At 31.9% G+C, this 26,701-nt stretch overlaps 1 protein-coding gene across 2 annotated transcripts in view; it reads left to right on the forward strand.

Moving 5' to 3' along the window:
* Positions 1 to 4,138: 4,138 nt before the first annotated feature.
* LOC143195503 (sodium-independent sulfate anion transporter) overlaps positions 4,139 to 26,701 on the forward strand; it is a 42,950-nt gene continuing 20,387 nt past the window's right edge. Inside the window, exons 1-2 of one of the 2 annotated variants that reach the window (XM_076402734.1) lie at positions 4,139 to 4,257; positions 16,640 to 16,860. In XM_076402734.1, the coding sequence (XP_076258849.1) occupies positions 4,250 to 4,257; positions 16,640 to 16,860 (229 nt within the window). In that variant the 5' untranslated portion in view covers positions 4,139 to 4,249. The remainder of the gene's footprint in view (positions 4,258 to 16,639; positions 16,861 to 26,701) is intronic. The other variant, XM_076402742.1, reaches the window with a different exon arrangement.

The raw sequence follows: 26,701 nt of genomic DNA on the forward strand, positions 1-26,701 counted from the left end.
ACCAAAAAATTATACCACTTTGAATATGGAAACTTCAAAAGGTAATATTCATCAAATCTTGATTAATCATTTCTGAGAAGAAAATTATGTGATGTTTATGGGGATGAGAGCTTAAGTGAACTATAGTGTCGGAATTATTTTGGCAGTTTTTATTCATGAAATATTGATGTTAAAGTTTATTACCCCAGTAGGCTTTGAATCGTAGGAAAAGTGGATTAAACTCTTAAAGAATTGAAGCATACCGATATATTATAATTCACGACATCGCCTCGGAATTAAATATCAACCATAAAACAGACTTCAGCCATTTACATAAAACTGAAACCAAAAGAATCAAGCTCGATGATTCCGTTTATAAATCATCATTGAAATGAAACGGATCTTTTTTGTCCGTCCGCAATTGAAGACCTGTCAACTTTTACCAATCCTTTATTGACGATAAGGAAGTTGATACTGAGTGTTTGGTGATATTAAAAAGCAAATGTTTATCGTGAATTGATTGAGCCTGGTGATACCATTATTTCGATCTTCTGTCGAAAAAAAAGCGGCCGAAGTAGACAATTGAAAAAAAAAACATTAATCAATAATTAACCTATTCTCTTTTATTTTGAAGATATAAATAGATAACACACGTACGTAGAGCTTTTGATATTCATCGTATAGCTCGGACCTTGTACCAGAAATAGCAAAATATCATCGATTAAAATGATCATCATCATCATCATCATAATTGATTAGTGTTTCAATTTTTTCATGAACTAATTAGTTTTGAATGAGGTTTAAAAAACGAAATTAACTTTTTACCCTACTCCGTGTTCAAGACTATATCAAAATATATCAAATTGTCGGTCCATGCGGATGTTTGAACATATGTTAGTTAAAACGCATTAATTATATTTGTGTTATACTCATGAGCAGAATTTATTGTATCAGTTTCGTAAAGTAAAAACATTTATATATAGTTTATCAGTTAAGCACCTAATAATGGTAACAATATATCAGTAGTGGTCCCTTTTTTATACATCCTGTTCGGTATCCTGCTCAGCCGCTAGAAAAACGTTCATATTTTATTATATTTGATCAACATACCGATGTTTTTAAAAATGTATTTGCTTTTATATTGTTACTCAAAAAGTGACCTTTTTGAGTTGATATAAAACAGGTTTTAAGACATTCTAGAATATTTACCCATAATACCTAATAATATTTTACTACCTCAAGGGGGAAAACAAAACATTCAATATTAGATATTAAATAAACGGAAACTATTAGTAGAGTGTACGTAATGACAATTCTAATAAAAGCGAAAGAATAGAAGATAAGAATGAGATCAATATACCCGAAAACCGATATAATTCTCAATTATTGATGGTTGTTGTTGTTATTATTTTATGTACGATATATGGCAGTGCATATTATATTGTATTGCATATCACTATCAGGATTAATTTTTGTTCTCTTTGCGATTCCGCAATCTGTCCTATAGGCAATAAGTATTTCTTATGTCTATATTATATATAAATAGCATGTAGAAAATCACTTCATTAGGCGATCTCCTGTATAAAATATTATCTTAATTAATTAGTCTTATTCTAAAGCTTATTCTAAACGTTTTAGTCTACGCACTTCACTATCACGGCGCATATTTAGCTGCTTAGAGAGTATGTTGGGATGCACTGACACTCTTTCGAAGTACTTCACACAAACACGTTGAATTACACTCGTTATAGGTTCAAGAGGAATATCGCGTTGTATCACTTTATTTGAAATATAGTACAGAGCATCAACAATGGCACGCAACACTTTATTTTGGAACCGTTGAATGATGGATAAATTAGATTTGCTAGCGGTACCCCATAGTTGATAACATAATGATAACTTGGATTTGCGCCCGATGAGCCAATACATTTGATATAATTTTAGTCCAAGTTGTTTCCGTTTAGAGAGTATGTGCTTCTTCCAGGTTAGGCGTCGATCTAAGTGCATACCAAGATATTTAACATGCTCTGCTTGGGGGAGTTAAGGATGATTGATATTCACTGATGGACATGTTCTTCTACGCAGGGTGAACGTTACATGAGTGGATTTTGTTTCATTGACTTTAATGCGCAATATCTTTGACTGGATTAATGTTGTGACTGGATCTTCATGGGATGCTAAGATTGCTGTGTCGTCTAAAAATTAATTTTAAGATTATATTTTAGTATTATTTTTTTTTGCTAAATTTTAAACTCTCCTTTTTACCAACTAGGATTTAATCTGGACCGGATAGGTAGCCGAGTTACTTACCTTGGAAGTCATCAGATCTTACTCAGCTTGGTTATGGCATGACTAGGATGGTTTTCGTTTTTGGGCTTAGCACTGCTGTCTAAGCTCAATCACAAACATTCGATTTACAAAACCATGCCCTGTAGGGATTCGAACAACAAAAAAATTTGGCTTGGCTATTGTGGCTATTAAGTTGACAAACCTCGAGTAATTTCGCTTTGTCCAACATTAATATATAATCCTTCCTATTAAACAACCAATACATGTCATGGATAGCGTCGAATATATTACCAATTGTAATTTGTAAGAATGTAAAGTTCGCGCCTTTGTTTATACGATTGCAACTTTCCTAATAATCTGAAGCCAAAAAACATTAAAATTCTTAATATAGAGTTAGTTCTACTATCGTACCAAAGTTAAACAAAAGATTTTTCGCCAAATTACAACTGTTTTACATTTTTTTAAAAATAGTGAATAGTAAAAATGTTCGTTGGAATTAGAAATATCATTTCAATCGTACCGAAATAAGTAGTTTCTAGAAAAACACATTTAAGATTTCGTTTTTAGACGCCGTGACACTAAAACAGTTATATATTCGAAAATGATTTAAAATTTAAAAAACCCCTCTGAAGGGCATATTTTTAAAGCTTCAATAATATGGAAAAAAGTGTTTTTTTCCAAATTGCTAGGCTTGAATATTCCCTTAATAGAGTCTAGATAAGTCGTTTTCTTAAAATGGAAATTAAATGCCTCCAAGAAATGACAAATAATAGTAATAAACGCGCCACATAGGTGTATTGGCCATCGAAAAAAATATTAATATTTCCATATATCGATATTTTAAACAATATCGATATATCGGCCAAAAAAATATCGACATTTCTTTTGCAATAAGAAATAAAATATCGATATTTTACAAAAATATATCGATATTTTTAAGAAAAAACAAAAATACCGAAATACTGGCCTAAAAAAATATATGCTATTTCTAAATTTCTTAAAAAGTAGTGATATTTTAGATAAACCTTTAAAATGAAGTACTAAAATTGACCAACCATTTAAAATTAAGTATTGATTTTAAAAGATTGCTAAAAATAATATTTAATTTTTCTGAAAAAATATCGAAAATAATCGGCTAAAAAAATATCGATATATTGGGCAAAAAAAATATCGGCCAAAAATATCGATATTTTTTCTACATCCCTATTTCTCATGTCTTCTTTATATCACTTCATTAAAGAAAATGTCTGATAATGTTTTGTTTTCTAGTGTTCTTTCTGGATCTATTAAGGTTCTAATACCAAATAAATTATTACTTTGGTTTTCCTATTCTCTGATGTACTAATATTTTTAAGGAGGATTTTTCAGAATTTTTAACCGACTTCGAAAAACGACGAAGTTCTATATTCGACTGTATATATATGTTTGAATTTATGTTCGCCGATTCCTCCGTCAATTATAGACCGATTTTAAAAATTCTTTTTTATTCAAAAGAGTGCACTTCCAAGGAACGATTGGAACTAAGTCAGGATCTGATGAGTAATGATTTTCTGAAAAATTATCGAAAAATATCGATATATTTTTCAGAAAATATCGATATAACGATATATTGATATTTTTTCTGCATCCCTAACGCGACATAAGAAATGAGCAAAATATCTAGCGAAAACTTATTCAAGATCAATATTTACCTTCTTGAACGTTATGATATGGATCCGTCTTGCCTGTAATACAAAGTAAAATATTAAACAGATTTTTCTTGTTTAAGCATTATATTTATGAGACAGATTTTATAAGAATGACGTTTTATTTGTCCTAGACTTAATTAGTCAAAGTTTTCCTCATCACCGATTAGACTATATTGCACTCTTGAGTAAATAAAATAAAATTTAAAGATAAAACATATATGTTTAACTATTAGTCGGTGTTATATCGGCGAGGGTGTAATATTGATAGTTTTGTAGATATAAAAGTTGTTGTTATGAAACAGTAAGTACAGAGATGTAAGCTACCATAATTTATAATATAATATATCCGGTTGACGACAGTGTTTGTTTCAGTTTTATTATATATAATTGATAACTTGTATATAGTAATTTCTGTGAAAATATAACCAAGTTCAACATTGATAGCTTGATAATATTTCACTATTTCTCCTTACTACCATTGTGTAACATTTTTTTTTATAACATCTTTATTAGATACGCTTAGTACAATCTTAATTTACAATTAATTTATTACTGCTTTTCCTATGTACTTGGATTAATTAACAATCAAGACGAGTGCGAGAAAATACATCAGTATGTATTTCTCAATTATAAAATTATAATTATTTATTAACTATTAACTTATAGCTATAGTTTACACTAATAGTACACACTAAATGTTCACACAAGTTCTTATGGTTTTGTTCGTTTCAATCTCCTGACATCCTGCGCGCTGTCCAGCAGTTGTATTGCTTCCACGTTTGTATGATTTAGTAATCGTCTTTCGTGTTTCAAGGCGAAATCCTGCATAACTTCGCATTGTGTAATATGTTTTAAATTAATTTTATTTCCAAATGGACAACAAATGGATAGTTGTCGAAAAAAATTAAAAAGAAAATTTAAATACTATTTTTTAATATTACAATTTACATTATATAAGCTTAGTACAATCTTAATTTACAAGTTAATTTATTAAAGGTTAAAGGTTTTAGTAAAAGTTAGTTAAGTTGTTAAAAAAGCTTAACTCAATTCACTAGCAAGACGAGTAAAATTAAATTCGACTAACTTTAGTTAAAGTCAGTAATAACACTTTATACTCTTTATGCAAGTTCGTGTGCTTTTGTTCGCTTAAAAATTCTGATTTCCTGTGTGTTATCCAGTACTTATATGGCTTCCACGTTGTTGCCATTTAGTATCGTTCTTTAAGCGTTATAAGAATATTTTGGATAGTAGAGTTCTTCGTTAGTTCGGTAGCAATAAACGTTGATAATCAAAAAGCTTTCTTTGGCAGAGTTGGATTAGTAGTCTTACTTAATAATCAAGTTATTCGTATAATTACTTTTCTGTCTTTTCGCAGTGATGCAAATTTGACACGGATAAATTTTGAGCTATACCTTTTACATACTCTAATCCATTTAACTGCTTCTTGTATTTTAAACACTGTGTTGCCGGCCTTTAAAATAATGTTTTTTTATTAATCTCCTAGAACGTCAACAATCTGCCCGTAGGAAATAAGTATTATTATATGATGTCGGTTATATAATATAACTATCCTAACATGTAGTAGACCACTTCAGTAAATGATCTATTGTACAACTTATAGTCTTAACTTATTTTAAAGTCTATTCTAACTTATTTTAAAAATTATTGTAGCTGATTCTAGAGATCATTAAATCTCACTCTATGAGTCTATTAATCAGTTCGTATGGCAGTTTGTGTTTGAGCCTACGCACTTCACTGTCATTGCGTACATTTAACTATTTGGCGAGTGCATTGGGACGCACTAATAGTCTTTCAGAGTACTTCGCACTAACACTCCGAATCACACTCGTTATGGGTTACACGGGGATATCACGCTGAATCAGTTTGTTGGACACGTAATATGGGGCATCGACGATGACTCGCCACATTTTATTTTGGAATCTCTGGAGGATATCTATGTTAGATTTGCTAGCAGTACCCCACAGTTCAATACCATCCATCCAGGTCCAAATGGGCTTAAGTATTGACTTATAGAGCAAAATCTGATTATCTAATGATAATTTAGATTTACGCCCTCATATCAGCCAATATATTTGTTTTCGTTTAAGCCCAAGCTGTTTGTGTTTTGTAACTATATGTTTTTTCCATGTCAAACGTCGATCGAAATGTCCCAAATATTTAACATTGTCTGCTTGCGGAAGCTCATGATTATTCAATTTTACTGAGGGACATGTTATTCTACAAAAGGTGAATGTCACATGGGTAGATTTTGTCTCCTTTGCTTTGATACGCCACATTTTCAACCACAATTCGACTTTGTTAAGATGAAGTTGGAGGTGGCTGACATTGGATCCTCGTGTGATGATAAAACCGGTGGATCGTTAGCATATGTTGCAACAATAGTGTTTCTTAAAGTCGGTAGGTCAGCTGTATATATAAGATATAACAATGGGCGAAGAACACTGCACTGCAGAATACTTGAATATATTGGGTGTAGGTCAGTGTATTCGTCACCCTGTTTAACTTGATTGTTATATATTTTGCTGCTATTTCTGTATCCGTTTCTGTTTTGAGAGGTAAATTTAGAGATATTAAACTGTCTAATTTCTCTCTAAATAATGGCCAGTTGGTTTTGGTGTTATGCAAAGATGGTGGTTTTGTTTTGTTGAGAATATTTGAGTTCACTGTTATAATAACTGGTGAGTGATCAGATGATAGATCGAAGCATGATTTAGCTTTGCACGTTTTGGTGTCAATATTTTTTGTAACACAAAAGTCTATGGTATCGGAAATTTTATTTCTATCTGACTGAAACAATGACTAACTCTAAGTTATGTGCCTTCTTTGCTTTGACTAATTCTCTGCCTTTTGCTGTTATTAATCTAGATCCCCACATTACATGTTTTGCATTGTAGTCTCCTTTGGCAATGAATCTTAAGCTCCCTGGTATGTTGCTGGAGTCCATTAGCATTCCAGACGGCTATTTTGTATTTGCTGTAATGGCTATCAGTCATTAGGCTGGTATCGACGACGGTGAATAAATTCGTCATTGTACTTATTTGCTCCATAAGTTTACCCATCATTTCCTCTCATTTACTAATAGTACTTACAGGGCAGTGGTGATTGGAGTTGTCTGCGCATTAGGTTGGGTCTGACTGTTGGTTACTCCGTGTGCGTATAATATATAAGGGTCTTGTATTGGTGCTTTAGGCGAGTTAAATGGTATTGGCTGTAAGTTTCTTTTTTTTTCTTAGACATTAGACTAGGCATCCCTTATAACTTACAGTCACAGTTGACGCATTTTACTTTATCGTCACGTATTTTGAGCGTGCAATCATTGGTCGCATTGCACATATCTATACAACATGCGACAGAATGTTAGTATGCCCATATGCTTGGTAGCTAGCGCATTGTGGGATGATTATTTTTGTGTATAGTGGCTCACATTTAACGACACTGTGGTTCATGTACTTAATCTAGTAAACATGTCTATTATTTTCTTTTGGCTTCAAATCAATATAAAACATTGGGAGTGGCTCCTTTGTTGCATGATGTTTAATATTATGTATATTTACAACTGCGTGATCTTCTTCAGCTAGGGTTGTTTTAATTGTGTTTGAATCAATTTAACAAATTTAAAAGTTCGTTATATTATTGTCCAATTCTTATTAAAACTTTAAAATGTTCAGTGTCAAACATTTGAATTTTTTTACGTGCGTTAAGAAAGAAAATAAGAAAGAACATTCCCAGAAGGTAGAGCCTTGCTTATAAAAAATAAATTTTAAATTTCACGTTCAATAGTTCACGTTTTAAATCACATTTTCACCCTACAATGGTTGAGCCTAGGTTTTCACTTTTTATGACCGGCACTTTTATGACACCAATAGTAACACAGATTTTTTTTTCCTTTTTTACGACAGAACGCTCTGAAAGGTACGTCTGCAGTCGGCGGTGGTTTGAAGAGAAATTATTTAAATAATAACAAAAATAAAATAATGAATGTTACAATGATATTTGTGTGAAAAACCAGCATTTTGTATAAAAAAAGTTATATTATTGACGGTTTTATTCATCGTCTGTACAACAGTAATCCGTACCGTCATAATGGGGCAATTATTTAATATAAATATAATTAATAATGAATTTAAATAAAAGTTTAGTAAAAGCTGATTCCAAGTCAGTTGAAAGCTGAGCTAAATATTAGGACGAACATGTTTTGAAAGTGATTCGAAGTGGAACTACTAGGGATGCCGAAAAAATATCGATATATCAATATTTTTGGCCGGTATTTTTTTGACCGACATATCGATATTTTTTTCAGGCGAGATATTTTTTCAAAAAATTAAATATATTTCTTAAACATTATAAGAAACCATTTAATAATTTTTCATAAAACCTTTCAAATTTATATTTAATTTTAAATGTTTAGTACATTCTTCTAAGGATTTATTAAAAATATCAATATATATTGCAAAAAATTATCGATACTTTTTTTCCCGATATATCGATATTTTTCTTAGTGGCCGGCAAACCTAGTAACTACAATTAATATTTAGTTTTACTCTTTGTGAAGATTTCTCGCTGCTATACCAGAGTGTTCCTAATTTTCAGTATATTTATTTTGATGCATTTAAATTAATTTTTGTGTGTTATTTCTAACAGATTATCTAAAATGAATAAATCTGAAGACGAATTGTATGTGCTAAAGCCAAATATATTTTTAAACTAAACAAATGTGCGGTAACAGTTTCTTCACTTGAGCCTCTTTTCCAGAAGCATTGTTTTGATATGAGCCAAAGCAATTCTAAATACAATTCTTTTACAATTTAAGCAATGTTTCTATATAACGCGATCTTTAAACAAAACTTGCCTCTTTAAAGCTACTGAAATTATCATGATCCCAAAACTTGAAATATCACCAAATGAAATAAAAGCTTATAGACCTATCTCACTGTTACCAGGAATATCTAAAGAATTTGAAAAACTCACTGTTGAAAAGAATAAAACACCACGACAATTGACCAGGTGCACAGAATAACGCCTTTTTTAAGATGAAAAAAGCCTATGAAGGTATAAAGGTATGTACAGTTATATTCTTAGATGTAGCACAAGCCCTCAATAAGATATACCATGGCCTCGTTCATATGCTACAGAAAATGTTACCGAAACAGCACACTGGACTATTGAAATCTTACATTACAGCCAAAGAATAGGAAGTCAAAAAATAGAAAACCTATTCTGTAATAAAAGAAATTAAAGCAGGTATACCATAAGAAAGTAACATATATTGGGGAAATTCTTTACCTAATCTACACATATGATATACCATAAGTGGGAAAAATCACGATGGCTACATTTGCTGATGATATTGCGATTTTTGCTATCGGAGACAATAGCGAAGAATCCACATGAATATTAAAACTTGTTGCTACAGGCAAGTGACAATATAAATAAATTGACACAAACGTGAAAGAAAATCATAATTATAAATATATAATAATTTCTATTATACAAGCAACTATTGAAGCCTATATGGACACATGGAAGTCAGTTATAGAGATGTTTCGCGAAATCTAATATAACTTTCTCAGAACAATGTGTTGAGAAGTATTGTAGGTGCACTGATATACTACATGACTGATTATTTAGACCGAAACCTTCAGATACCGACTGCCACTCAGGAAATCAAGAGAATTGCAAGGAGACATGAGTTCATACTCCATTATCATCTCAATATCGAAGCAATACCACTCTTGGATAACATGAGAATAGGACACAAAACTTAAAAGAATCAAACTGTTTGATATTGTGTAGTGTAGTTTAGTGAGGTGTATTTAATAGAAAAACAACAGTATTAATACATAAACATTATTACAACAGAGACTAAGATGGGCTCGATGGATCCTCCTAGATATATACCTAGATTTAAGTCCTTGCAAAGATAAATTGTAGGTTGGTCGGTAACCACTAGTAACAATGTAATAAATAAAAAAATAGAGCTACTCTAATCGTTAAATTAAAGAAAAGTTTGCCATGAAATTTTGAAACGTGTCGTTGGAAAGTTAAGCCGAGGAAGGTTGGGAAGTGGCATTGTCTATATATCAGACCCGATGCTTATTGAGCGATGTGTAATAACATGAAAACTAATTTGCTTATTAATTATTAATTGTTGTCGTTGGATAAAAAAGTTTTTACGACGTTTTTATGGCTTTGTAGCGATACGAGGGTCACTATTTATATTTCAGGAATTGGCAACACTGTTATCATGTGAGTCCATATGACATCGTAAAGATTGACATTTTGTCGCATGGACGCTATTTGTTTATTTTGTATTTAATTGAAAGTTTCGTCTCGGCAAAAAATAGAACTGAATCGTAAACATTTTCGTGCGATGATTTTTTACGATTTTCGACAACAAGAGTGCGTCAATCAACTTAATTTGACTTTTGGCGATGAAGCTCCATCAAAACCCACCGTGTATTGCTGGTTTACTGAATTCAATCTTGGTCGTAGTTCGCTGTCCGACGAGTTCCGTGAAGGTCGTCCAAAATCGGCTGTTGTGCCAGAAAACATCGATGCTGTGTGCGAAATGATTAAGTAAGATCATCATGTCACCCATTATGAGATCTGTTTTTTCGGGAAAACTGGTTATGTTGCAACAGTGCCTGTAGAGGATCGTAAACAGTAAATTCTGACTGGTACACAACCATTTGTTTGCCAGAAGAAATAAGGAAATTAAACAAGAGACGCCGTATTGTTCTTCATCATGACAATGCGAGCTCTCACACATCGGCTCAAACAAGAGACTATTTGAGCACCCAAAACTTCGAATTGATGGGTCATCCGTCGTACAGTCCTGATTAGGCACCCAATGACTTTTTTTTGTTCCCATCCGTGAAAAATAAACTGCGTGGTCAACGATTTTCATCGCCCGAAGAAGCTAGAATGTTTTAAAGATACCTCATTCGGAATGGAATAAATGCTTTGAAAATTGGTTTAAGCGTATGCAAAAGTGTATCGATCCTGGCGAGTACGTTGAAAAACAATAAAAATATATTCGCAGCTTAACTATTTGTTTTTTTTTCCTATTCCCGAAATATAATTAGTGATCCTCGTATATGTTTTGAATATCACAAAGTTCTTGAAAAAGTCGCGAATAGTAGTTTTGGTCAATAGGTCCGCACCAAGAAGGTAAAGTTTCTAAGGGAGTATTCTAGTCTAAATGCATTAATTTTAGGTATTTTCTTGAAGTGAAATAAAAAAAATAAACAATATTTTTAATATCCAGTTCGTATTAGATATTTATTAATTTTTAAAGTATACGCAAAACAAAAAAATTAAAAAATTGAAAAGCTACAGGTTGATGAAAATGGGTGTCTCAAAAAAATTAAGATCCCTCGATGTCAAACAATTTTTTTTTGGCCAAATTACAGTTATGTTTAAAAAGATGAGACATTTTTTACTTTTATTTTATATTTTCGTATTTTTAAAAATAGTAAAAATCAAAATATTAGTATGGCTTTAATTTTACAATAGATGAATGTACATAGAAGGCTCGCTCCAAATTTCAAGTAAATCTTCTCGAAGAAAGGTGGTTTCGGATTAGTTACAAGCCGTCTTGGATGCCGCGTCGCTAAATCACCTATTTCCCGGAAATTAATTTAAATTTTGAAAAATCCTCTTAAGATTTTCTTAAAATTTCTTTAAAATCTTTAGATTAAAAACCCTCTTAAATAAATAAAGGAATAAATATTGAAAATCCGTAACGTAAAAGGTCGAGCCCTTTGTCTGTTATTAATATATTCCTTCTATATTTGTAAAAACGAACCAAATTTTGTATAACACTCGAGATAATCTGCAAGACCCAATATTCAAAAGTATCCTTCCGTGGCTGTCATGTAACTTCTCTATTTGATACGAATCCATTCCACACGAATTTGAGATTTTTAAGATTCAGCCAGAAGTTGAAGAGAGTTAAATCTGGTGAATAAGATGGATGCCAAAATAAAGCACATCAAGGTTGTATGGCCTTAATGAAAAATATAACTAGTATTTTTTCACGAATTTGTGTAACCAACTAATCCTAAAACGCTGCTGTAAAGAACGAAATTTATTGTTTTACCAATTTTGGGAAGTTTTACGAAAAAGGTGTCTTTTACATTAAGACGGAACAAAATGACAGAACTGATACTAGGGCATTTTTTGTTGAATTTCTGGGCCTTTCGAAGCTGGAGCTACAGATTAACGCCACCCTTTTTTTGATTGAAACCATTGCAATCAAAAAACAAAACAAGAAACCTACTCAAAAATTGATATATTGGGCACACAGCTTTTGAAAGTCAACACCAACCAAACCAAAATGTTGCTGATATTACGAGGGCAGTTTGATATATTAGTGATTTTTTGAATTAAAGACATTCTTTCCATTAAAAAGACAATGGACTAAATGCACAGAATAACAGCGGTTGTTGAAAAGGCATTTTAAGAAATTCAGCGGTGCAATATTCCTGGATGTCTCACAAGCTTTTGACCGGGTATTGTATTTGGAACTAACCTACAAGGTGAACAAATGTTTACCGCGAAACTACTTTCAACTGTTAAAGTCTTTTCGAAAGAAAATTTACAGTTTCGCATGAAGGGGCACTCTCAACACAAACCTGTTTCGGCTTAAGTTCCCTTGGGTAATGTCTTGGGACTAATCTTGCATCTGCTCTATAATGCTGATATCCAAACAACAGAAGAAATAACTTTTGCCGACGACACAGTTGACATGGCAAAATATATATATCTGTGTATAGTAGAAATACTATATAAGAAGTAGAAGTGCCAGTCAACAGCTCGACTAGAGACTAAAAAATACATTTTAATAGCTCAGTCACTCAAAAATTCAAATTGAACCTATGGGATGCAAATATTAGGTTGCACTAAGACATCAAATAAACTAGTAAACCTACGCTGCCAAAACAAAGTTCTACGATTAATTACCGATGTTTATCGCTACTTAAGTAACAAAAAACTGCACGATGACCTCGAAATCAATGTGGAAGCAATAGAGCTACTGGACAAAACGCAGGAAATTAGAAGATTGAACTGAACTAAACCACACTAACTGAGAACTTCAACAATCTGTCCGTGAGCAATAAGTATTATTTTATGATATCCGTTATACAATATAACTACATTGACATGTAGAATATCGCTTCAGTGAGTGATCTGCTGTACAAACTAAATCTTATTCTAGATACTATTCCAACTTATTCTAAAGTCCATCCTAACTTATTCTAAAGACTATTCTAACTTATTCTAGAAATTATTATATCTCTCTCTATGTGTCTATTAATCAGTTCGTATGGTAGTTTTCGTTTGAACCTACGCACTGCACTGACATCGCTCACATTTAACTGTTTGGCGAGTGCATTGGGATGCACTAACAGTATTTCAGAGTACTTTACAATAACACTTCGAATCACACTCGTTATGGGTTCCAAAGGGATATCGCCCTGAATTAGTTTGTTGGAGACGTAATATGGGGCATCGACGATTACTCACAGCACTTTATTCTCGGGCCTCTGAAGGATAGCTTTATTAAACTTGCTAGTAGTACCCCACAGTTTAATACCATAAGTCCAAATTGGCCTAAGTATTGACTTATACAGCATAACCTCGACGACTAAAGATAATTTAGATTTATGCCTTATCAGCTAATACATTAGGTTTAGTTTAACAATTTCTAGGAGGACAATTTCTTCTACAAAGGGTGAATGTCACATGAGTAGATTTTGTCTCATTCGCTTTGATACGATATGTTTTCAACCGCAATTTGACTTTGTTCAGATGAAGTTGAAGGTTTTTTGTGGCTGATATTTGATTCTCGTGTGATGATAACACCGCTGTGTCGTCAGCGTTTGTTACAACGGTAGTGTTTCTTGAGGTGGGTAGGTCAGCTATATACAATATATTAACAGTGGACCAAAGACACTGCCTTGTGGAACACCTGAATATATTTGATGTAGATCAGTGTATTCTTTATCCTATTTTACAATAATATGTCTGTCTGTGAGGTATGATTTTAGTAGTTGAAAGTGCGTATGGGGTAAAAACATTTTCAATTGAATTTGCAGTCCAGTGTGCCACACATTGTCGAAGGCTTGAAATATATCGATAAATGCAGCGGAGCAATATTTTTTATCATATAAGTTTTTGTTAATTGGGTTGACTAATCTGTGTATTTGTTCGGTTGTTCCGTGTTTAGTACGGAAGCCAAATTGATGGCCTGGAATAATATTTCTCTCTTCTGTGATTATTTTGAGTCTCTTAATGTATAGTTTTTCAAAAACTTTGGAGATCACAGGTGACAGGTTTATAGGATGATAGGAGGAGAAACAAATAACTGTTACTTTTAACTTTAGTTTAAGTAGTTTAGGTTTATTTAAATTTTGGAAATACATACTGATATATTAATCCCGTACTCGCCTTGCTTGTGTATATATGTAAGTAAAACAGAACACTGGTAATACATCTATTTGTAAATTAAGATTATACTATGCATATCTAATGCAAAATGTAATTATTGAAAAACACATGGTCTATCCAAAATTATTTTGTACATACGTCATTTAAATTTGTGACGTCAAAACGTGGCAATGTTGCCGTAGCAACTCTGAGCTTTAGTTCAGTTTGGCTCTGACATACAATAAAATTCTAATATAAATAAAATAATTAAACAAAAATTCTATTATCAAGTATAATTTATTTTAACATTATAGGAGATATCGAAGGATTTAAAACTACAATTAAGTACACAGTTATAATAGTTTGTAGGTTTGGGTTGTGTTTGATTATTATAATATTTTGTAGGTTAAGGTTGTGTTTGATTATATGTCTTTTCAATGCCACCTATGAGTTAAAGTTCTAGGCGCGTTTGTAGTTGTATCCTCTGGAGGCCTAATCCACCTAATTAGCAATTGTATATCCAAGTAATATATTTTACTTTCATTAGAGAGCATATTTATTACCATTTACGCTTAGTTGTTGTTTACTTCGGTACAGTGTTTCCTTGTAAAGACATTTTGATATCACTGTATTTTCCCTTAGTTTATTCTATTAATACCTGTATGCATCTTTGTTGATAAAACTAGATTTAATCACTGCATTCTCCTCAATGCATTTGCCATATCTGCAAAACATTTATTACTCTTTCTCTCCTGGCACATTTTAACCAAACGCTCACGTATATTCTGAACAATTACACATATATCTGTGAACATAAATCTTTCACATCCTACAATAACATTTCCTACAGTTATCATATATTAATTATATACTTACCTTTACTTGTTTCCACTCTCATGACCCTGTCTTGGAAATTGTCAGTATTAAATCATAGTCGCATATTCAGAAAGCTCTATTCAAATAAATAACTAAGCTGTTAATATCCAATGTATCTAAAATTTGTTCACAATTCCATCATTTGTCTTCCATTCTTCAAGGTGCCTGGTCGAGTTCATCCAAACCGAAGGTATTATTAACCATTCCTATTTCAAGCATGCTTTTCTGACTAAAAATTTCCTTGGAAATAATTGTATTGAATTATGTTTATATTGAAAAAGTACTCACTGTTTTTATACATTTCCTATATCTAATCTCTGATAGAGATAACATCAAGCTGATCTTGATTTGTAAATCATATTGATCATATTTTTAAATTTTTGAGATATTTCAGTAACCGTGTCCATACTAATATTCAGTGCAGCTGCAACATGCTAAGGAATATTTTCTATAAAAATCGCTGCAAATTAATATTTAACAATAAAAATGCTTATCCCTCTAAGGCAGGCGATTTCTCTTACACGTTCGTGCTTATCAGACAGCATTGTGTCTCTTTTTAAATAGAATAAAATGAAAAGGAAAATATTGTCTGATTGTAAAATGAATTTACAAATTGCGGAAGGCAATACATTAAACATCTTGATGATGTATGTACAAAATAACTTTGGGCTATATATTGATTATTGTGGTTGTAATGGTCCCGCACGTAGCTTTAGTAAAAAACAGCGAACTCTTACTCAAAGAATCGTGATTGCATCAATTGCGGTTAAATTATTAGCAGTGAAATAATTTGTTATGACGTATTAAGAATCCCTAATCAGCTCTGGTATCAACACTAAATAAACTCTGGCGATTTAACTTTTACGAGTTTTGAATGTTGTTTTGCTCTTGTTGGATTAAATTTATTAGCTTATGAGCTAGACAAAGGCATATGTTTAACACTAATGTGTAATCAAGAACATCCTACTTGATACACCGGCTTGCTTGCTTAATTTTTATACGTACAGTTGTGAATGGGTAACGATTCCATGATAAAAACATACATAATCTAGTCAATAGTTGTTTAATTTTTGTCAAATAAAGCTATTATCATTACAACGGTAACAATTTTTGTTATTTTTATCTCTTGTTTGCCCGTATTTTAATATTCATTCACTTTTATCATGCTCATTGTTATCGCCCTTGTTTGCAGATCTTGAAATGTGTAGTTAACATCTCTCCGTTTATTGATAAAGTAAAAGTTATAAAATGAAAGGGCCACCAACAGATTTGCTATAGTTGTTTGTTGAAAATGTTCTATTCGGTTAAGAAAACCATGTTGATTTTTTAAAAAATATATATTTTTGTGAATAAAGTTTCAATTTAGTGGGAAAGATGGTGGACGAATCCAACGAGATCTCTATGGCCCAGAGAGTGAAGAAGACTTTATTTAAGAGGATCCATATTCTTCAATGGTTACCAAAATATACCTCGGGTGATATAGTTGCTGATTTTGTAGCTGGTTTAACTGTGGGTTTAACAATGATTCCCCAATCTGTTGCGTATGCTGGATTGGCCGGTTTGACACCACAATATGGTAGGTATTACCATTCTAGTTAATTAATTATTGCAGAATTACTATTGTAAATATTTTTATTTAGTATATCGAAAGAAAGTCGAAACGTCGTAATGTTACCGCATCAACTCTGAGTTTTGTCGTTTTGTCTTTGACATATAACAAAGGCCAAATATAATAATGAAACAAAATGCTATCAAGTAAAACTTATTTTAATATATAGTACATCTAATGCATATATTATCGAATAATTTAAACCACAGTCAATTATACAACCATAATACTTTATAGGTTAGAGTTGTTTTGTTATATTTACATTTAACTTTTTCCTCACAACCCATGAGGTAGAGTTGTAGGCGTGTTTTTTTATGCAGTGATATCCCCTCGAGGTCTAATCCATCTAATTAACAATTGTATATCCAAGTAATATATTTTACTTTCATTAGAGGGCATATTAACTTATTGATGTTTAGTTCTTGTTTCCTACGATGGTGTATTTCCTTGTCAAATAATTTTGATATCACAGTATTTTTAGATTCTTTTGTTACTACCTGTGTACACCATTCTTGATAAAATTACAAATTACTATTAAAAATTAAAATTACAAAACTATTAATATTCATCCTCTCCTCATATGTTCTAACCAAATGTTCATGTATAGTTCTGAACAATTACACACATATCTAAGCACATAAATATTTTACAGTCTGCAATACAACTACCTGCAGTTATAGTTTATAAATTATATACCCACCTTTAGTTGTTTCCACTTTCATCATACTGTCTTGGACATTATCAGCATTGAGTTATAATCCCACATTCAGAAAGTTGTCCTTTGTAGGACAAATATCCTTTGCTTCAAAATAGGCATCAGCTTCGGCGATCAACTCATCATTCGACGAAAATTTCTTCCTAGCGAGCATTCTTTTGAGATCTGAGAACAGTAAATAGTCGATAGGGGCCAGATCTGGAGAATACGGTGAATGGATGGATTTTTGCCATCGTTTTCACTGACTTGTGACACGGTTCTTTGTCTTGGTGAAGCAGCACTTTCTTTTTTTTCAAATATGGCTTGTTTTTGGCGATTTCGTCCTTCAAACAGTCCAAGAACGCTATGTAATAGTCGCTGTTAATAGTCCTTCCTTTTTCAAGGTAGTCAATGAAAATTATTCCATGCGCATCCCAATATACAGACGCCATAACCTTGCCAGTCGACTGTATTTTCACAGGCTTTGGAGCGACTTAATCTTGTGCAGTCCACTTGGATGACTGTCGATTGGACTTCGGAGTGAAATGATGGAGCCATGTTTCATCCATTGTCATATATCGATGCAAAAACTCGGGTTTATAACGCTTGATCATCTTCAAACACTGCTCCGAATCATCAACTCGCTGTTGTATTTGGTCAAAAATGACACTCACTTTGCACAGAGCTTTCTTTGTCTTTAGAGTGTCTACTATTTCATACAATTTAAATTTGCGGTAATAAAAAATCATTTTGCTTGCTTTCTTCAGCTGCATTTCTGCAACTAAAAACAAAAAGCAGCACTTTCTGCAAATGGCGATTGTTGGACTTAAAACTATTATTAGATATAGAGGAATAAAGCGCTGTATCTAATTCGCAAATGTAATGATGATGTATACAGCGTTGCCAACTGAAATTCCCCAATCTGTGGCGGGGATGGGGATATTATACGGGGAAAATTCCGTGATTGTAACATCTCCAAATACCTACATAATTATTTCAAAACAGTCTTAGATTACTTATGGAACGACCCACCATATTTCAGTACTCTCCATACTTTATTTTATTAATAACAGCATTGAATTACAAAAATAATATTATATTGATAGTCGGTAATAAAATTATACCCTAGCACGTCATTTTTCAATGTTACTGTTTAAATGATAAATAATTTGATGATTGATAATATTGATAAATTTTAATGATTGATAATTTTAATGATAAATACTGTTAATGTTTAATCTAGTTTTCCACGGGCCATACTTAATGTTTCGATAGTTTTATGGCTAAATAGTGATTTAAATTATTAATTAAACTATTTGAGTATTTGGAAAATTTAACAAAGATGAAAATATACTGTTTTGAAATCGTTCTGTTATCGCAAATTTCTAAAAAACATGACAAACATTTTATATTACCTTGAGGCCTACCAGGCGATTTTATTTCAGCGATCCTTTATTTTCTTTTATATTCGTAGTAAATCCATCAAAAGCCCAACAATTCCAAATTAAATCACTGGTACTAGTGCTGAAGCTATTTTCAGTACTTCATAAATCTGTAGGCGAGCTCATACTATATTGGATTTTGATCACCACGAATTTGAACTGCATGAAGATAACATTGATGGTGAATGTTACTGGGGTAAAGTGTTTCTCCTTAAAAATGCAGGGGAGAACATTTGTTCCAAAACATAAAGATTGCGCTGTGATATCCTTACTGCAGATACTGCAGTTTTCGAACGCATCGCAAACATTTAGCGTTCTTAAAAATGTAAAAAGAGAGAATTATAGTCGACTAAACACAGATACTGTAGTGTCTTTAATGACAACGTTGATGGTGAATGCTACTGGGGTAAAGTGTTTCTCCTTAAAAATGCAGGGGGAGAATATTTCTTCCAAAACATAAAGATTGCGGTATCCTTACTGCTGATACTGTAGTCTTCGAACGCATTGCAAACATTTAGCGTCCCTAAAAATGTAATGTAAAAATGTAACAGAGAACCATAGTCTACTAAATATAGATACTGTAATGAAATAGAAAAATATGGAAAAAGTATAACATAATAATAATATTAGACTTTATTCTATATTATGAAAATATAATTCTATTTAAAAGGTTAAGGCTTGTATCATTTTTCAAAATCATTTTAAGGGTAAATCTGCTTCTATATACAATTTCCGTTGGTCATTTCGAATTCACGCCGTCAGCTGGTAAAAGGCAGCTGCTTGGCAAAAGGCAGCTCTTTTGAAAAACGATGTATTTAAAAACAGACATAAAATATCCCCAAATTTTGTATACAAATTCGTTTATCTAGGATTGGTAAGTTGAAACCTCTCAGTCAACAAAGTTCTGTATCGATGTTTTGTTATATTCTTAGATGTAATTGATGTAAGATGTAATAGTAGAAGTAATAATATAAATAATAGTAATAGTTAATAAATTAATAGTATAATAATAAATAAATCAAATTAATAAACTTTGTAATGTATTAAATAACTAGCTAACCTGGTAAACTTTGTATCGCCTACATCCATCTGGTAAATATTCTCCAACAATAACAATAGCTACTTGATGTGTAGCCACCAGGTATTTTGTCAGGCTTGATGACGACATTATGGCTGTTAGATGGTATCAGATCCAACGCTAATTTGAATAAATTTATTAAATCTGATTTTAAAAAATGTGTGCTTCTTGTGCAATAGTTCCTTTTGCTGTTAGATTATGAACATATCGCCTATCAATTTCTTATCAACAATTTATTTCTAATACACATTTTAATGTCACCAAAAACTTTTATGGTATTGTGCCATGAAAGTGGACATGAAATTATCCTTTACAATGTGCGTTGTGCCAAAGGTTATTTGGAAATAACTATTTTAATTTTGGTGGTCCAGGAAGTGGTTAGATACTTCTTGCCCTAGAAATTAATGATCGTAATGGGTCTGGTGGTGGGACTAAATGTTGATTTTTTTCTTATTCACCGGCAAAACATAACCCTGTAGTTACCGCTGTATTTTAATGCATGACAATATTAACAAACAAATGCCATTTCCCCAATTGTAACACGAACTCCTTGCATTCTAAAAGTATCATTTTATTTCCAGTAACTGTCGAATACAATCGTAACATACCATTACGACTGTTATCATTATCTGTCTCCTGCTAATAATCATTGCGGTTAGCACGTAAGGAAATTTGTCGCACATTTGATATACTTCGATGACCTGGTCTCCACTTTGGCAGACACTACTTAGAGTGACACTACTTTTGTTATTTTCGAAATACTGGATCAAAAACAATTTCGTTTTTACACTGCTTCTTGATGGGAAAAATACCGTTCAAGCGAAGAAATGGCTTGAAAAGTGTAATAAGGACTCGTCTCCATCAGAAGCAACAATAAAATTTTGGTTTGCTGACTTCATACGTAGTTGTAGAGACACCGATGATACAGAACGCAGTAGACGTCCAAATCAGATGACAGAACACCAGACAACAACAAAAAAATCCACAAAATTATTTTGAATGGTCGAAATATGAAGTTGCGTGAGTTAGCTAACATCGTAAAGATATCAAAAGAGCGTGTTGGTTTTATATTGCATGAGCATTTGACTACGAGAAAGATCAATTCAAGGTGGCTGCCGCGTGTGCTCGCTGTTGACCAAAAACAAGAACATGTTGATGACTCCCAGCAGTGTTTGGCCATGTTATATATAATAAAAAACCGGAATTTTTGTGTGGATATGTCACTGTGGATGAAACCTGGATCCATCACTTCACTCCGGAATCATAACGATCGTCATCTGAGTGGACAGCGGCTGGTGGATCTCGTCCAAAGCCCCCAAAGCCGAAGCCCCTATCTGCAGTGAATATTATATAGTATTTTATTGGAGCGCTTGAAGACCGAAATTGCAAAGAAACGACCGCATATGGCAAAGAAAAAAGAATAGTTTCATCAAGACAACGCAGTCAATCCGTATCTACCGTATTCGCCAGGTTTGGATTCCAGCGACTACTGGCTGGTCACCGGTAAGAAATTTCGTTCGAATAAAGAGGTTATCTCTAGAACTGAGGCCTATTTTGAGCCAAAAGATATAACGTCTTACAAAAACAGTATTGAAATATTACAGTGGCGCGGTAATGATTGTGTTACTCTTGACGGAGATTACATTGTTAAAGAAAGTCAGTTTTGAACAAACAAACCCGTTTTCTTTGATAAGCCCGGGGCTTTTCAGCGCATGTGTTATGACATATATGTGTTATTTTTTACGTTATCGAATCGATGTACTTGAAATAAAAGTCACTATATATTAAATACGTATGTTATGATAGTTATTACTACAGTTTCAATATAGTATATATCTTCGATCTATACGTATCGGAAAATTAAATGTGATTGTGTGAGGTTTTCTGAATAATAACTGTAAACGAATTAAAACCTCTCGGTTCTCTTTATTTGATGGGGCGGGTGTATGACGCCCACCCCTAAAGCATACATCTGCCAGTAACCTTCCCTCCTATAAAATATCATCATAAGGGTTTTCTCGTACGCTAAATAAATTTAGAAGCCAGGCAGCTGCCATTTGACGTTCTCTGAAAAGGTGTACACTAATATCAAACAAGGACCGTCAATCTGCTAGAGAGTTTCAAACGGTATTCTGGGATATAAATATTAGAATTTTCTAAACATAATTAACAATTTATCTTAAACAGCAATATATTTCTAAGTAAATGAAAATTTCCTTGTATATTGCCTGCTATTAAGACATCGCATTTTTCTCAATCAATCCATCCCATTTGTAATCAACTCGTATTTTATTTTTATTATGATGCCATCTTTTTAAATATTTTAAAAATATATTAAGAATTATTTTTGTTATTCTTAGAGGTTGGATTTAAATAATTAATACATCTGCATAAGTAAGAAGCATAAGAAGTATGAAAATGTTTATAAATATGAGAAAAAATAATAATAGATAAATATAAACTATACACTAAACATCTTTAATAATTTAAAAATAGTTCTAAGAGGCTGGATTTAAATAATTAATACATCCACATAAGTAAGAAACCATTAGAAGTATGAAAATATTTTATTAAATGAGAAAAAAAATAGATAAGTATAGACTATAGACTAAACATTTTTAACAATATAAAAATAGGGAACAATTTGTTTCGTGACAATTGAAGTTACAATAACAAACGAAACGTATACAGAAAAAATAATATCAAAAGGGCACACAAAGAATTATCACTTCCTGTTGAAAATAACCACTAAAACAAGGAACATATTAAAATGTTCTGTGATTTACAAGAAATGCTGTTCATCTTCACATCATGGAGTATTGACTGCATATTTTTATCTTTAAACTTTAGGATAACCTAATCTAGTTTCTGAAGATCACCCGTTCTTTCTATGCGCCATTATATACCGATTTTCATCGATTTTGTTTATTCCAATAGATTTAAGTTAAATAGTGCTCTACAAAAGGAAAAAGACCAAAAGGTGACAATATTTGCTTATATCAGGAGACATTGTCATATGTAAATATGATATAATGACTGACATACTATATTATATATAGGAAATATGTAATGAAAAATGTAACCAGATCTCGAATCATAAGGCTTTATTAAAGTCATTTTTAATCAAACATAAATTACAATGAACCTGTCATTTAACGCCGTTCATGAACTATGAACTATATGATTTACTGTTAGGAATGAGAGATAGGAATAAATAGAGATAAAATTAATAAGGATAAGAAGATAAGAGCTTGAAATGTTTATTAAAATAATAAAAATTAAAAATACATCAATATAGACTAGAAGGTAAATACATTTAATACTAACACTTTATTTTTAAACGAAAGAGATACTGTATTGTACCATAAAATATAATATAAAGCAGGGTCTACGAAATGTGATATGATATATGTAAGCATATTTCGGGTCATAAGGCTTTTAAGTCATTTTCAATTAAACATAAATTACAATGAAGTTGTCATTTAACGCCGTTCATGAACTATGAACTATATGATTTACTGTTAGGAATGAGAGATAGGAATAAATAGAGATAAAATTAATAAGGATAAGAAGAGCTTAAAAATGTTTATTAAAATAATAAAAATTAAAAATACATGGATATAGACTAGAGGTTAAATCCATTTAATTCACTTTATTTTTAAACGACAGAGATACTGTATTGTACCATAAAATATAATATAAAGGTCTACGAAATGTGATATGAAATATGTAAGCATATCTTGGGTGATAAGGCTTTTAAGTCATTTTCAATTAAACATAAATTACAATGAAGCTATACTTTGGCGCTGTTGATGAACTTGATGAAAAAAACATAAACTTGTCACTGAAAAAATTCACACATTTATGAATTTACACTATTAGGAATGAGAGATAGGAATGTATAGAGATAAAATTAATAAGCATAAGCACAGATTAAAAATAATTATTAAAATGATAAAAATGAAAAATAAATGAATGTAGACTAGAGATTAAACACATTTAATACTAACACCTTATTTTTAAACGACCGACATATTGTATTATACCATAAAATATAATATAAGCCAAGGTTTAGGAAAAGTGATATGAAATATATAAGCATATCTCGAGTAATAAGGCTTTTAAGTCATTTTTAATTAAATATAAATTACAATGAAGCTATACTTTGACGCTGTTGATGAACTTGATGAAAAAAACATAAACTTGTCACTGAAAAAATTCACACATTTATGAATTTACACTATTAGGAATGAGAGATAGGAACGTATAGAGATAAAATTAATAAGCATAAGCATAGATTAAAAATAATTATTAAAATGATAAAAATGAAAAATAAATGAATGTAGACTAGAGATTAAACACATTTAATACTAACACCTTATTTTTAAACGACCGACATATTGTATTATACCATAAAATATAATATAAGCCAAGGTTTAGGAAAAGTGATATGAAATATGTAAGCATATCTCGAGTAATAAGGCTTTTAAGTCATTTTCAATTAAACATAAATTACAATGAAGCTATACTTTGACGCTGTTGATGAACTTGATGAAAAAAACATAAACTTGTCACTGAAAAAATTCACACATTTATGAATTTACACTATTAGGAATGAGAGATAGGAATGTATAGAGATAAAATTAATAAGCATAAGCACAGATTAAAAATAATTATTAAAATGATAAAAATGAAAAATAAATGAATGTAGACTAGAGATTAAACACATTTAATACTAACACCTTATTTTTAAACGACCGACATATTGTATTATACCATAAAATATAATATAAGCCAAGGTTTAGGAAAAGTGATATAAAATATGTAAGCATATCTCGAGTAATAAGGCTTTTAAGTCATTTTTTATTGAACATAAATTACAATGAAGCTGTCATTTGACGCTGTTGATGAACTTGACGAAAAAAACATAAACTTGTCACTGAAAAAATTCACACATTTATGAATTCACACTGTCAGGAATCAGAGATAGGAATGTATAGAGATAAAATGAATAAAGATAAGCATAGTATGAAAATGTTTATTAAAATAATAGAAATGAAAAATATACAGTTACAAAATTCACACATTTATGAATTCACACTGTTAGGAATGAGAGATAAGAATGTATAGAGATAAAATTAATAAAGATAACCATAGTATGAAAATGTTTATTAAAATAATAGAAATGAAAAATAGATGAATATAGACTAGAGATTGAACACATTTAATACTAACACTTTATTTTTAAACGACCGACATATTGTATTGTACCATAAAATATAATATAAACCAAGGTTTAGGAAATGTGATATGAAATATGTAAACATATCTCGGGTCATAAGGCTTTGAAGTAATTTTTAATTAAACATAAATTACAATGAAGCGATAATTTGACGCTGTTGATGAACTTGACGAAAAAAACATAAACTTGTCACTGAGAAAATTCACACAGTTATCATTCACTGCTAGGAATAAGATATAAGAATAAATAGGGATACAATTAACAAGGATTGGTAGATTTTGATAATGTTTATTAAAATGATAAAAATGAAAAATATGTGAATATAGACTAGAGGTTTAAGGCACTTAATACTAATAAACTTTTTTTAAACGACGGACATACTGTATTATACCATAACATATAGTATAAATCAACGTCTGGGAAATGAGATATGAAATATGTAAACATATCTCGAATCATAATGCCTTAAAGTCATTTTTAATTAAACGTAAATTACAATGAATCTGTCATTTGACGCTGTTGATGAATTTAATGAAAAAAACATAAACTTGCCACTAAAATTCACACATTTATCATTATCACTGTACTTCTTCTGTTACCGGCTCCGTTTTTGAATTGCTGCTGAAGTAGCATCCAGGTTTACACTTTCGTGCCTTTTCCCAGTACGTATAGTGGTACCAGCACAAACCATGGAACAACCCACGTGCGTCAGGAGAATCAGACTGTTTGAGATTCGACGAGCGCGATGACGTTCCGCTGCGGCCATTGGACGGGAGCTCTTCTTCCATGGCGGCGACAGCACTACGTGTTTCGGCAACTTCTACTTTAGGTTCTGATAATTCCTCCTCTGGCTGGGACTCGGGCTTGATGCACATTGTTGTCATTTGGTCAATCAAGAGCTTCGAATCGACGCACTCGGTGACTCCGTCAGCCATGATCGCTAAAGCAGCCAAATCGATGGTGTCCGAAGCGTGATCTGTACCAGCGGTTTCGACTGACTCATCCAAATGACGCGTACGTCTTCGGCTGATGTTCGCGTCGGCGGGGCGCTTCAGGCGACGGAGAAACTGCGACGGCGTGTAATCGGCGATGTCCTCTCGCTCGAGTTTCTGGTTCGTACATTTCGAATTTGAGACTTTTTATTATAATTTCTAACACTAACCGCCCTTGCCATACACTATTATATATTGACGTTCATCTATTTTTCATTTCACATATCCAAGGAAAGATGCAATAAAATTCGACGGCCATAATTGCAGATAAACGGTCTGCGATGAAGTATTTATTATATGAGTTACAAAAACTTGAAATTGATCCCTGCTAGGATACCAACAGAACAGGACCAACACAGG

The sequence above is a fragment of the Rhynchophorus ferrugineus genome, unplaced genomic scaffold, assembly GCF_030347505.1.
Source record: "Rhynchophorus ferrugineus isolate W39M unplaced genomic scaffold, kcgeb_rfMv2 rfM1, whole genome shotgun sequence".
NCBI lineage: Eukaryota > Metazoa > Arthropoda > Insecta > Coleoptera > Curculionidae > Rhynchophorus > Rhynchophorus ferrugineus.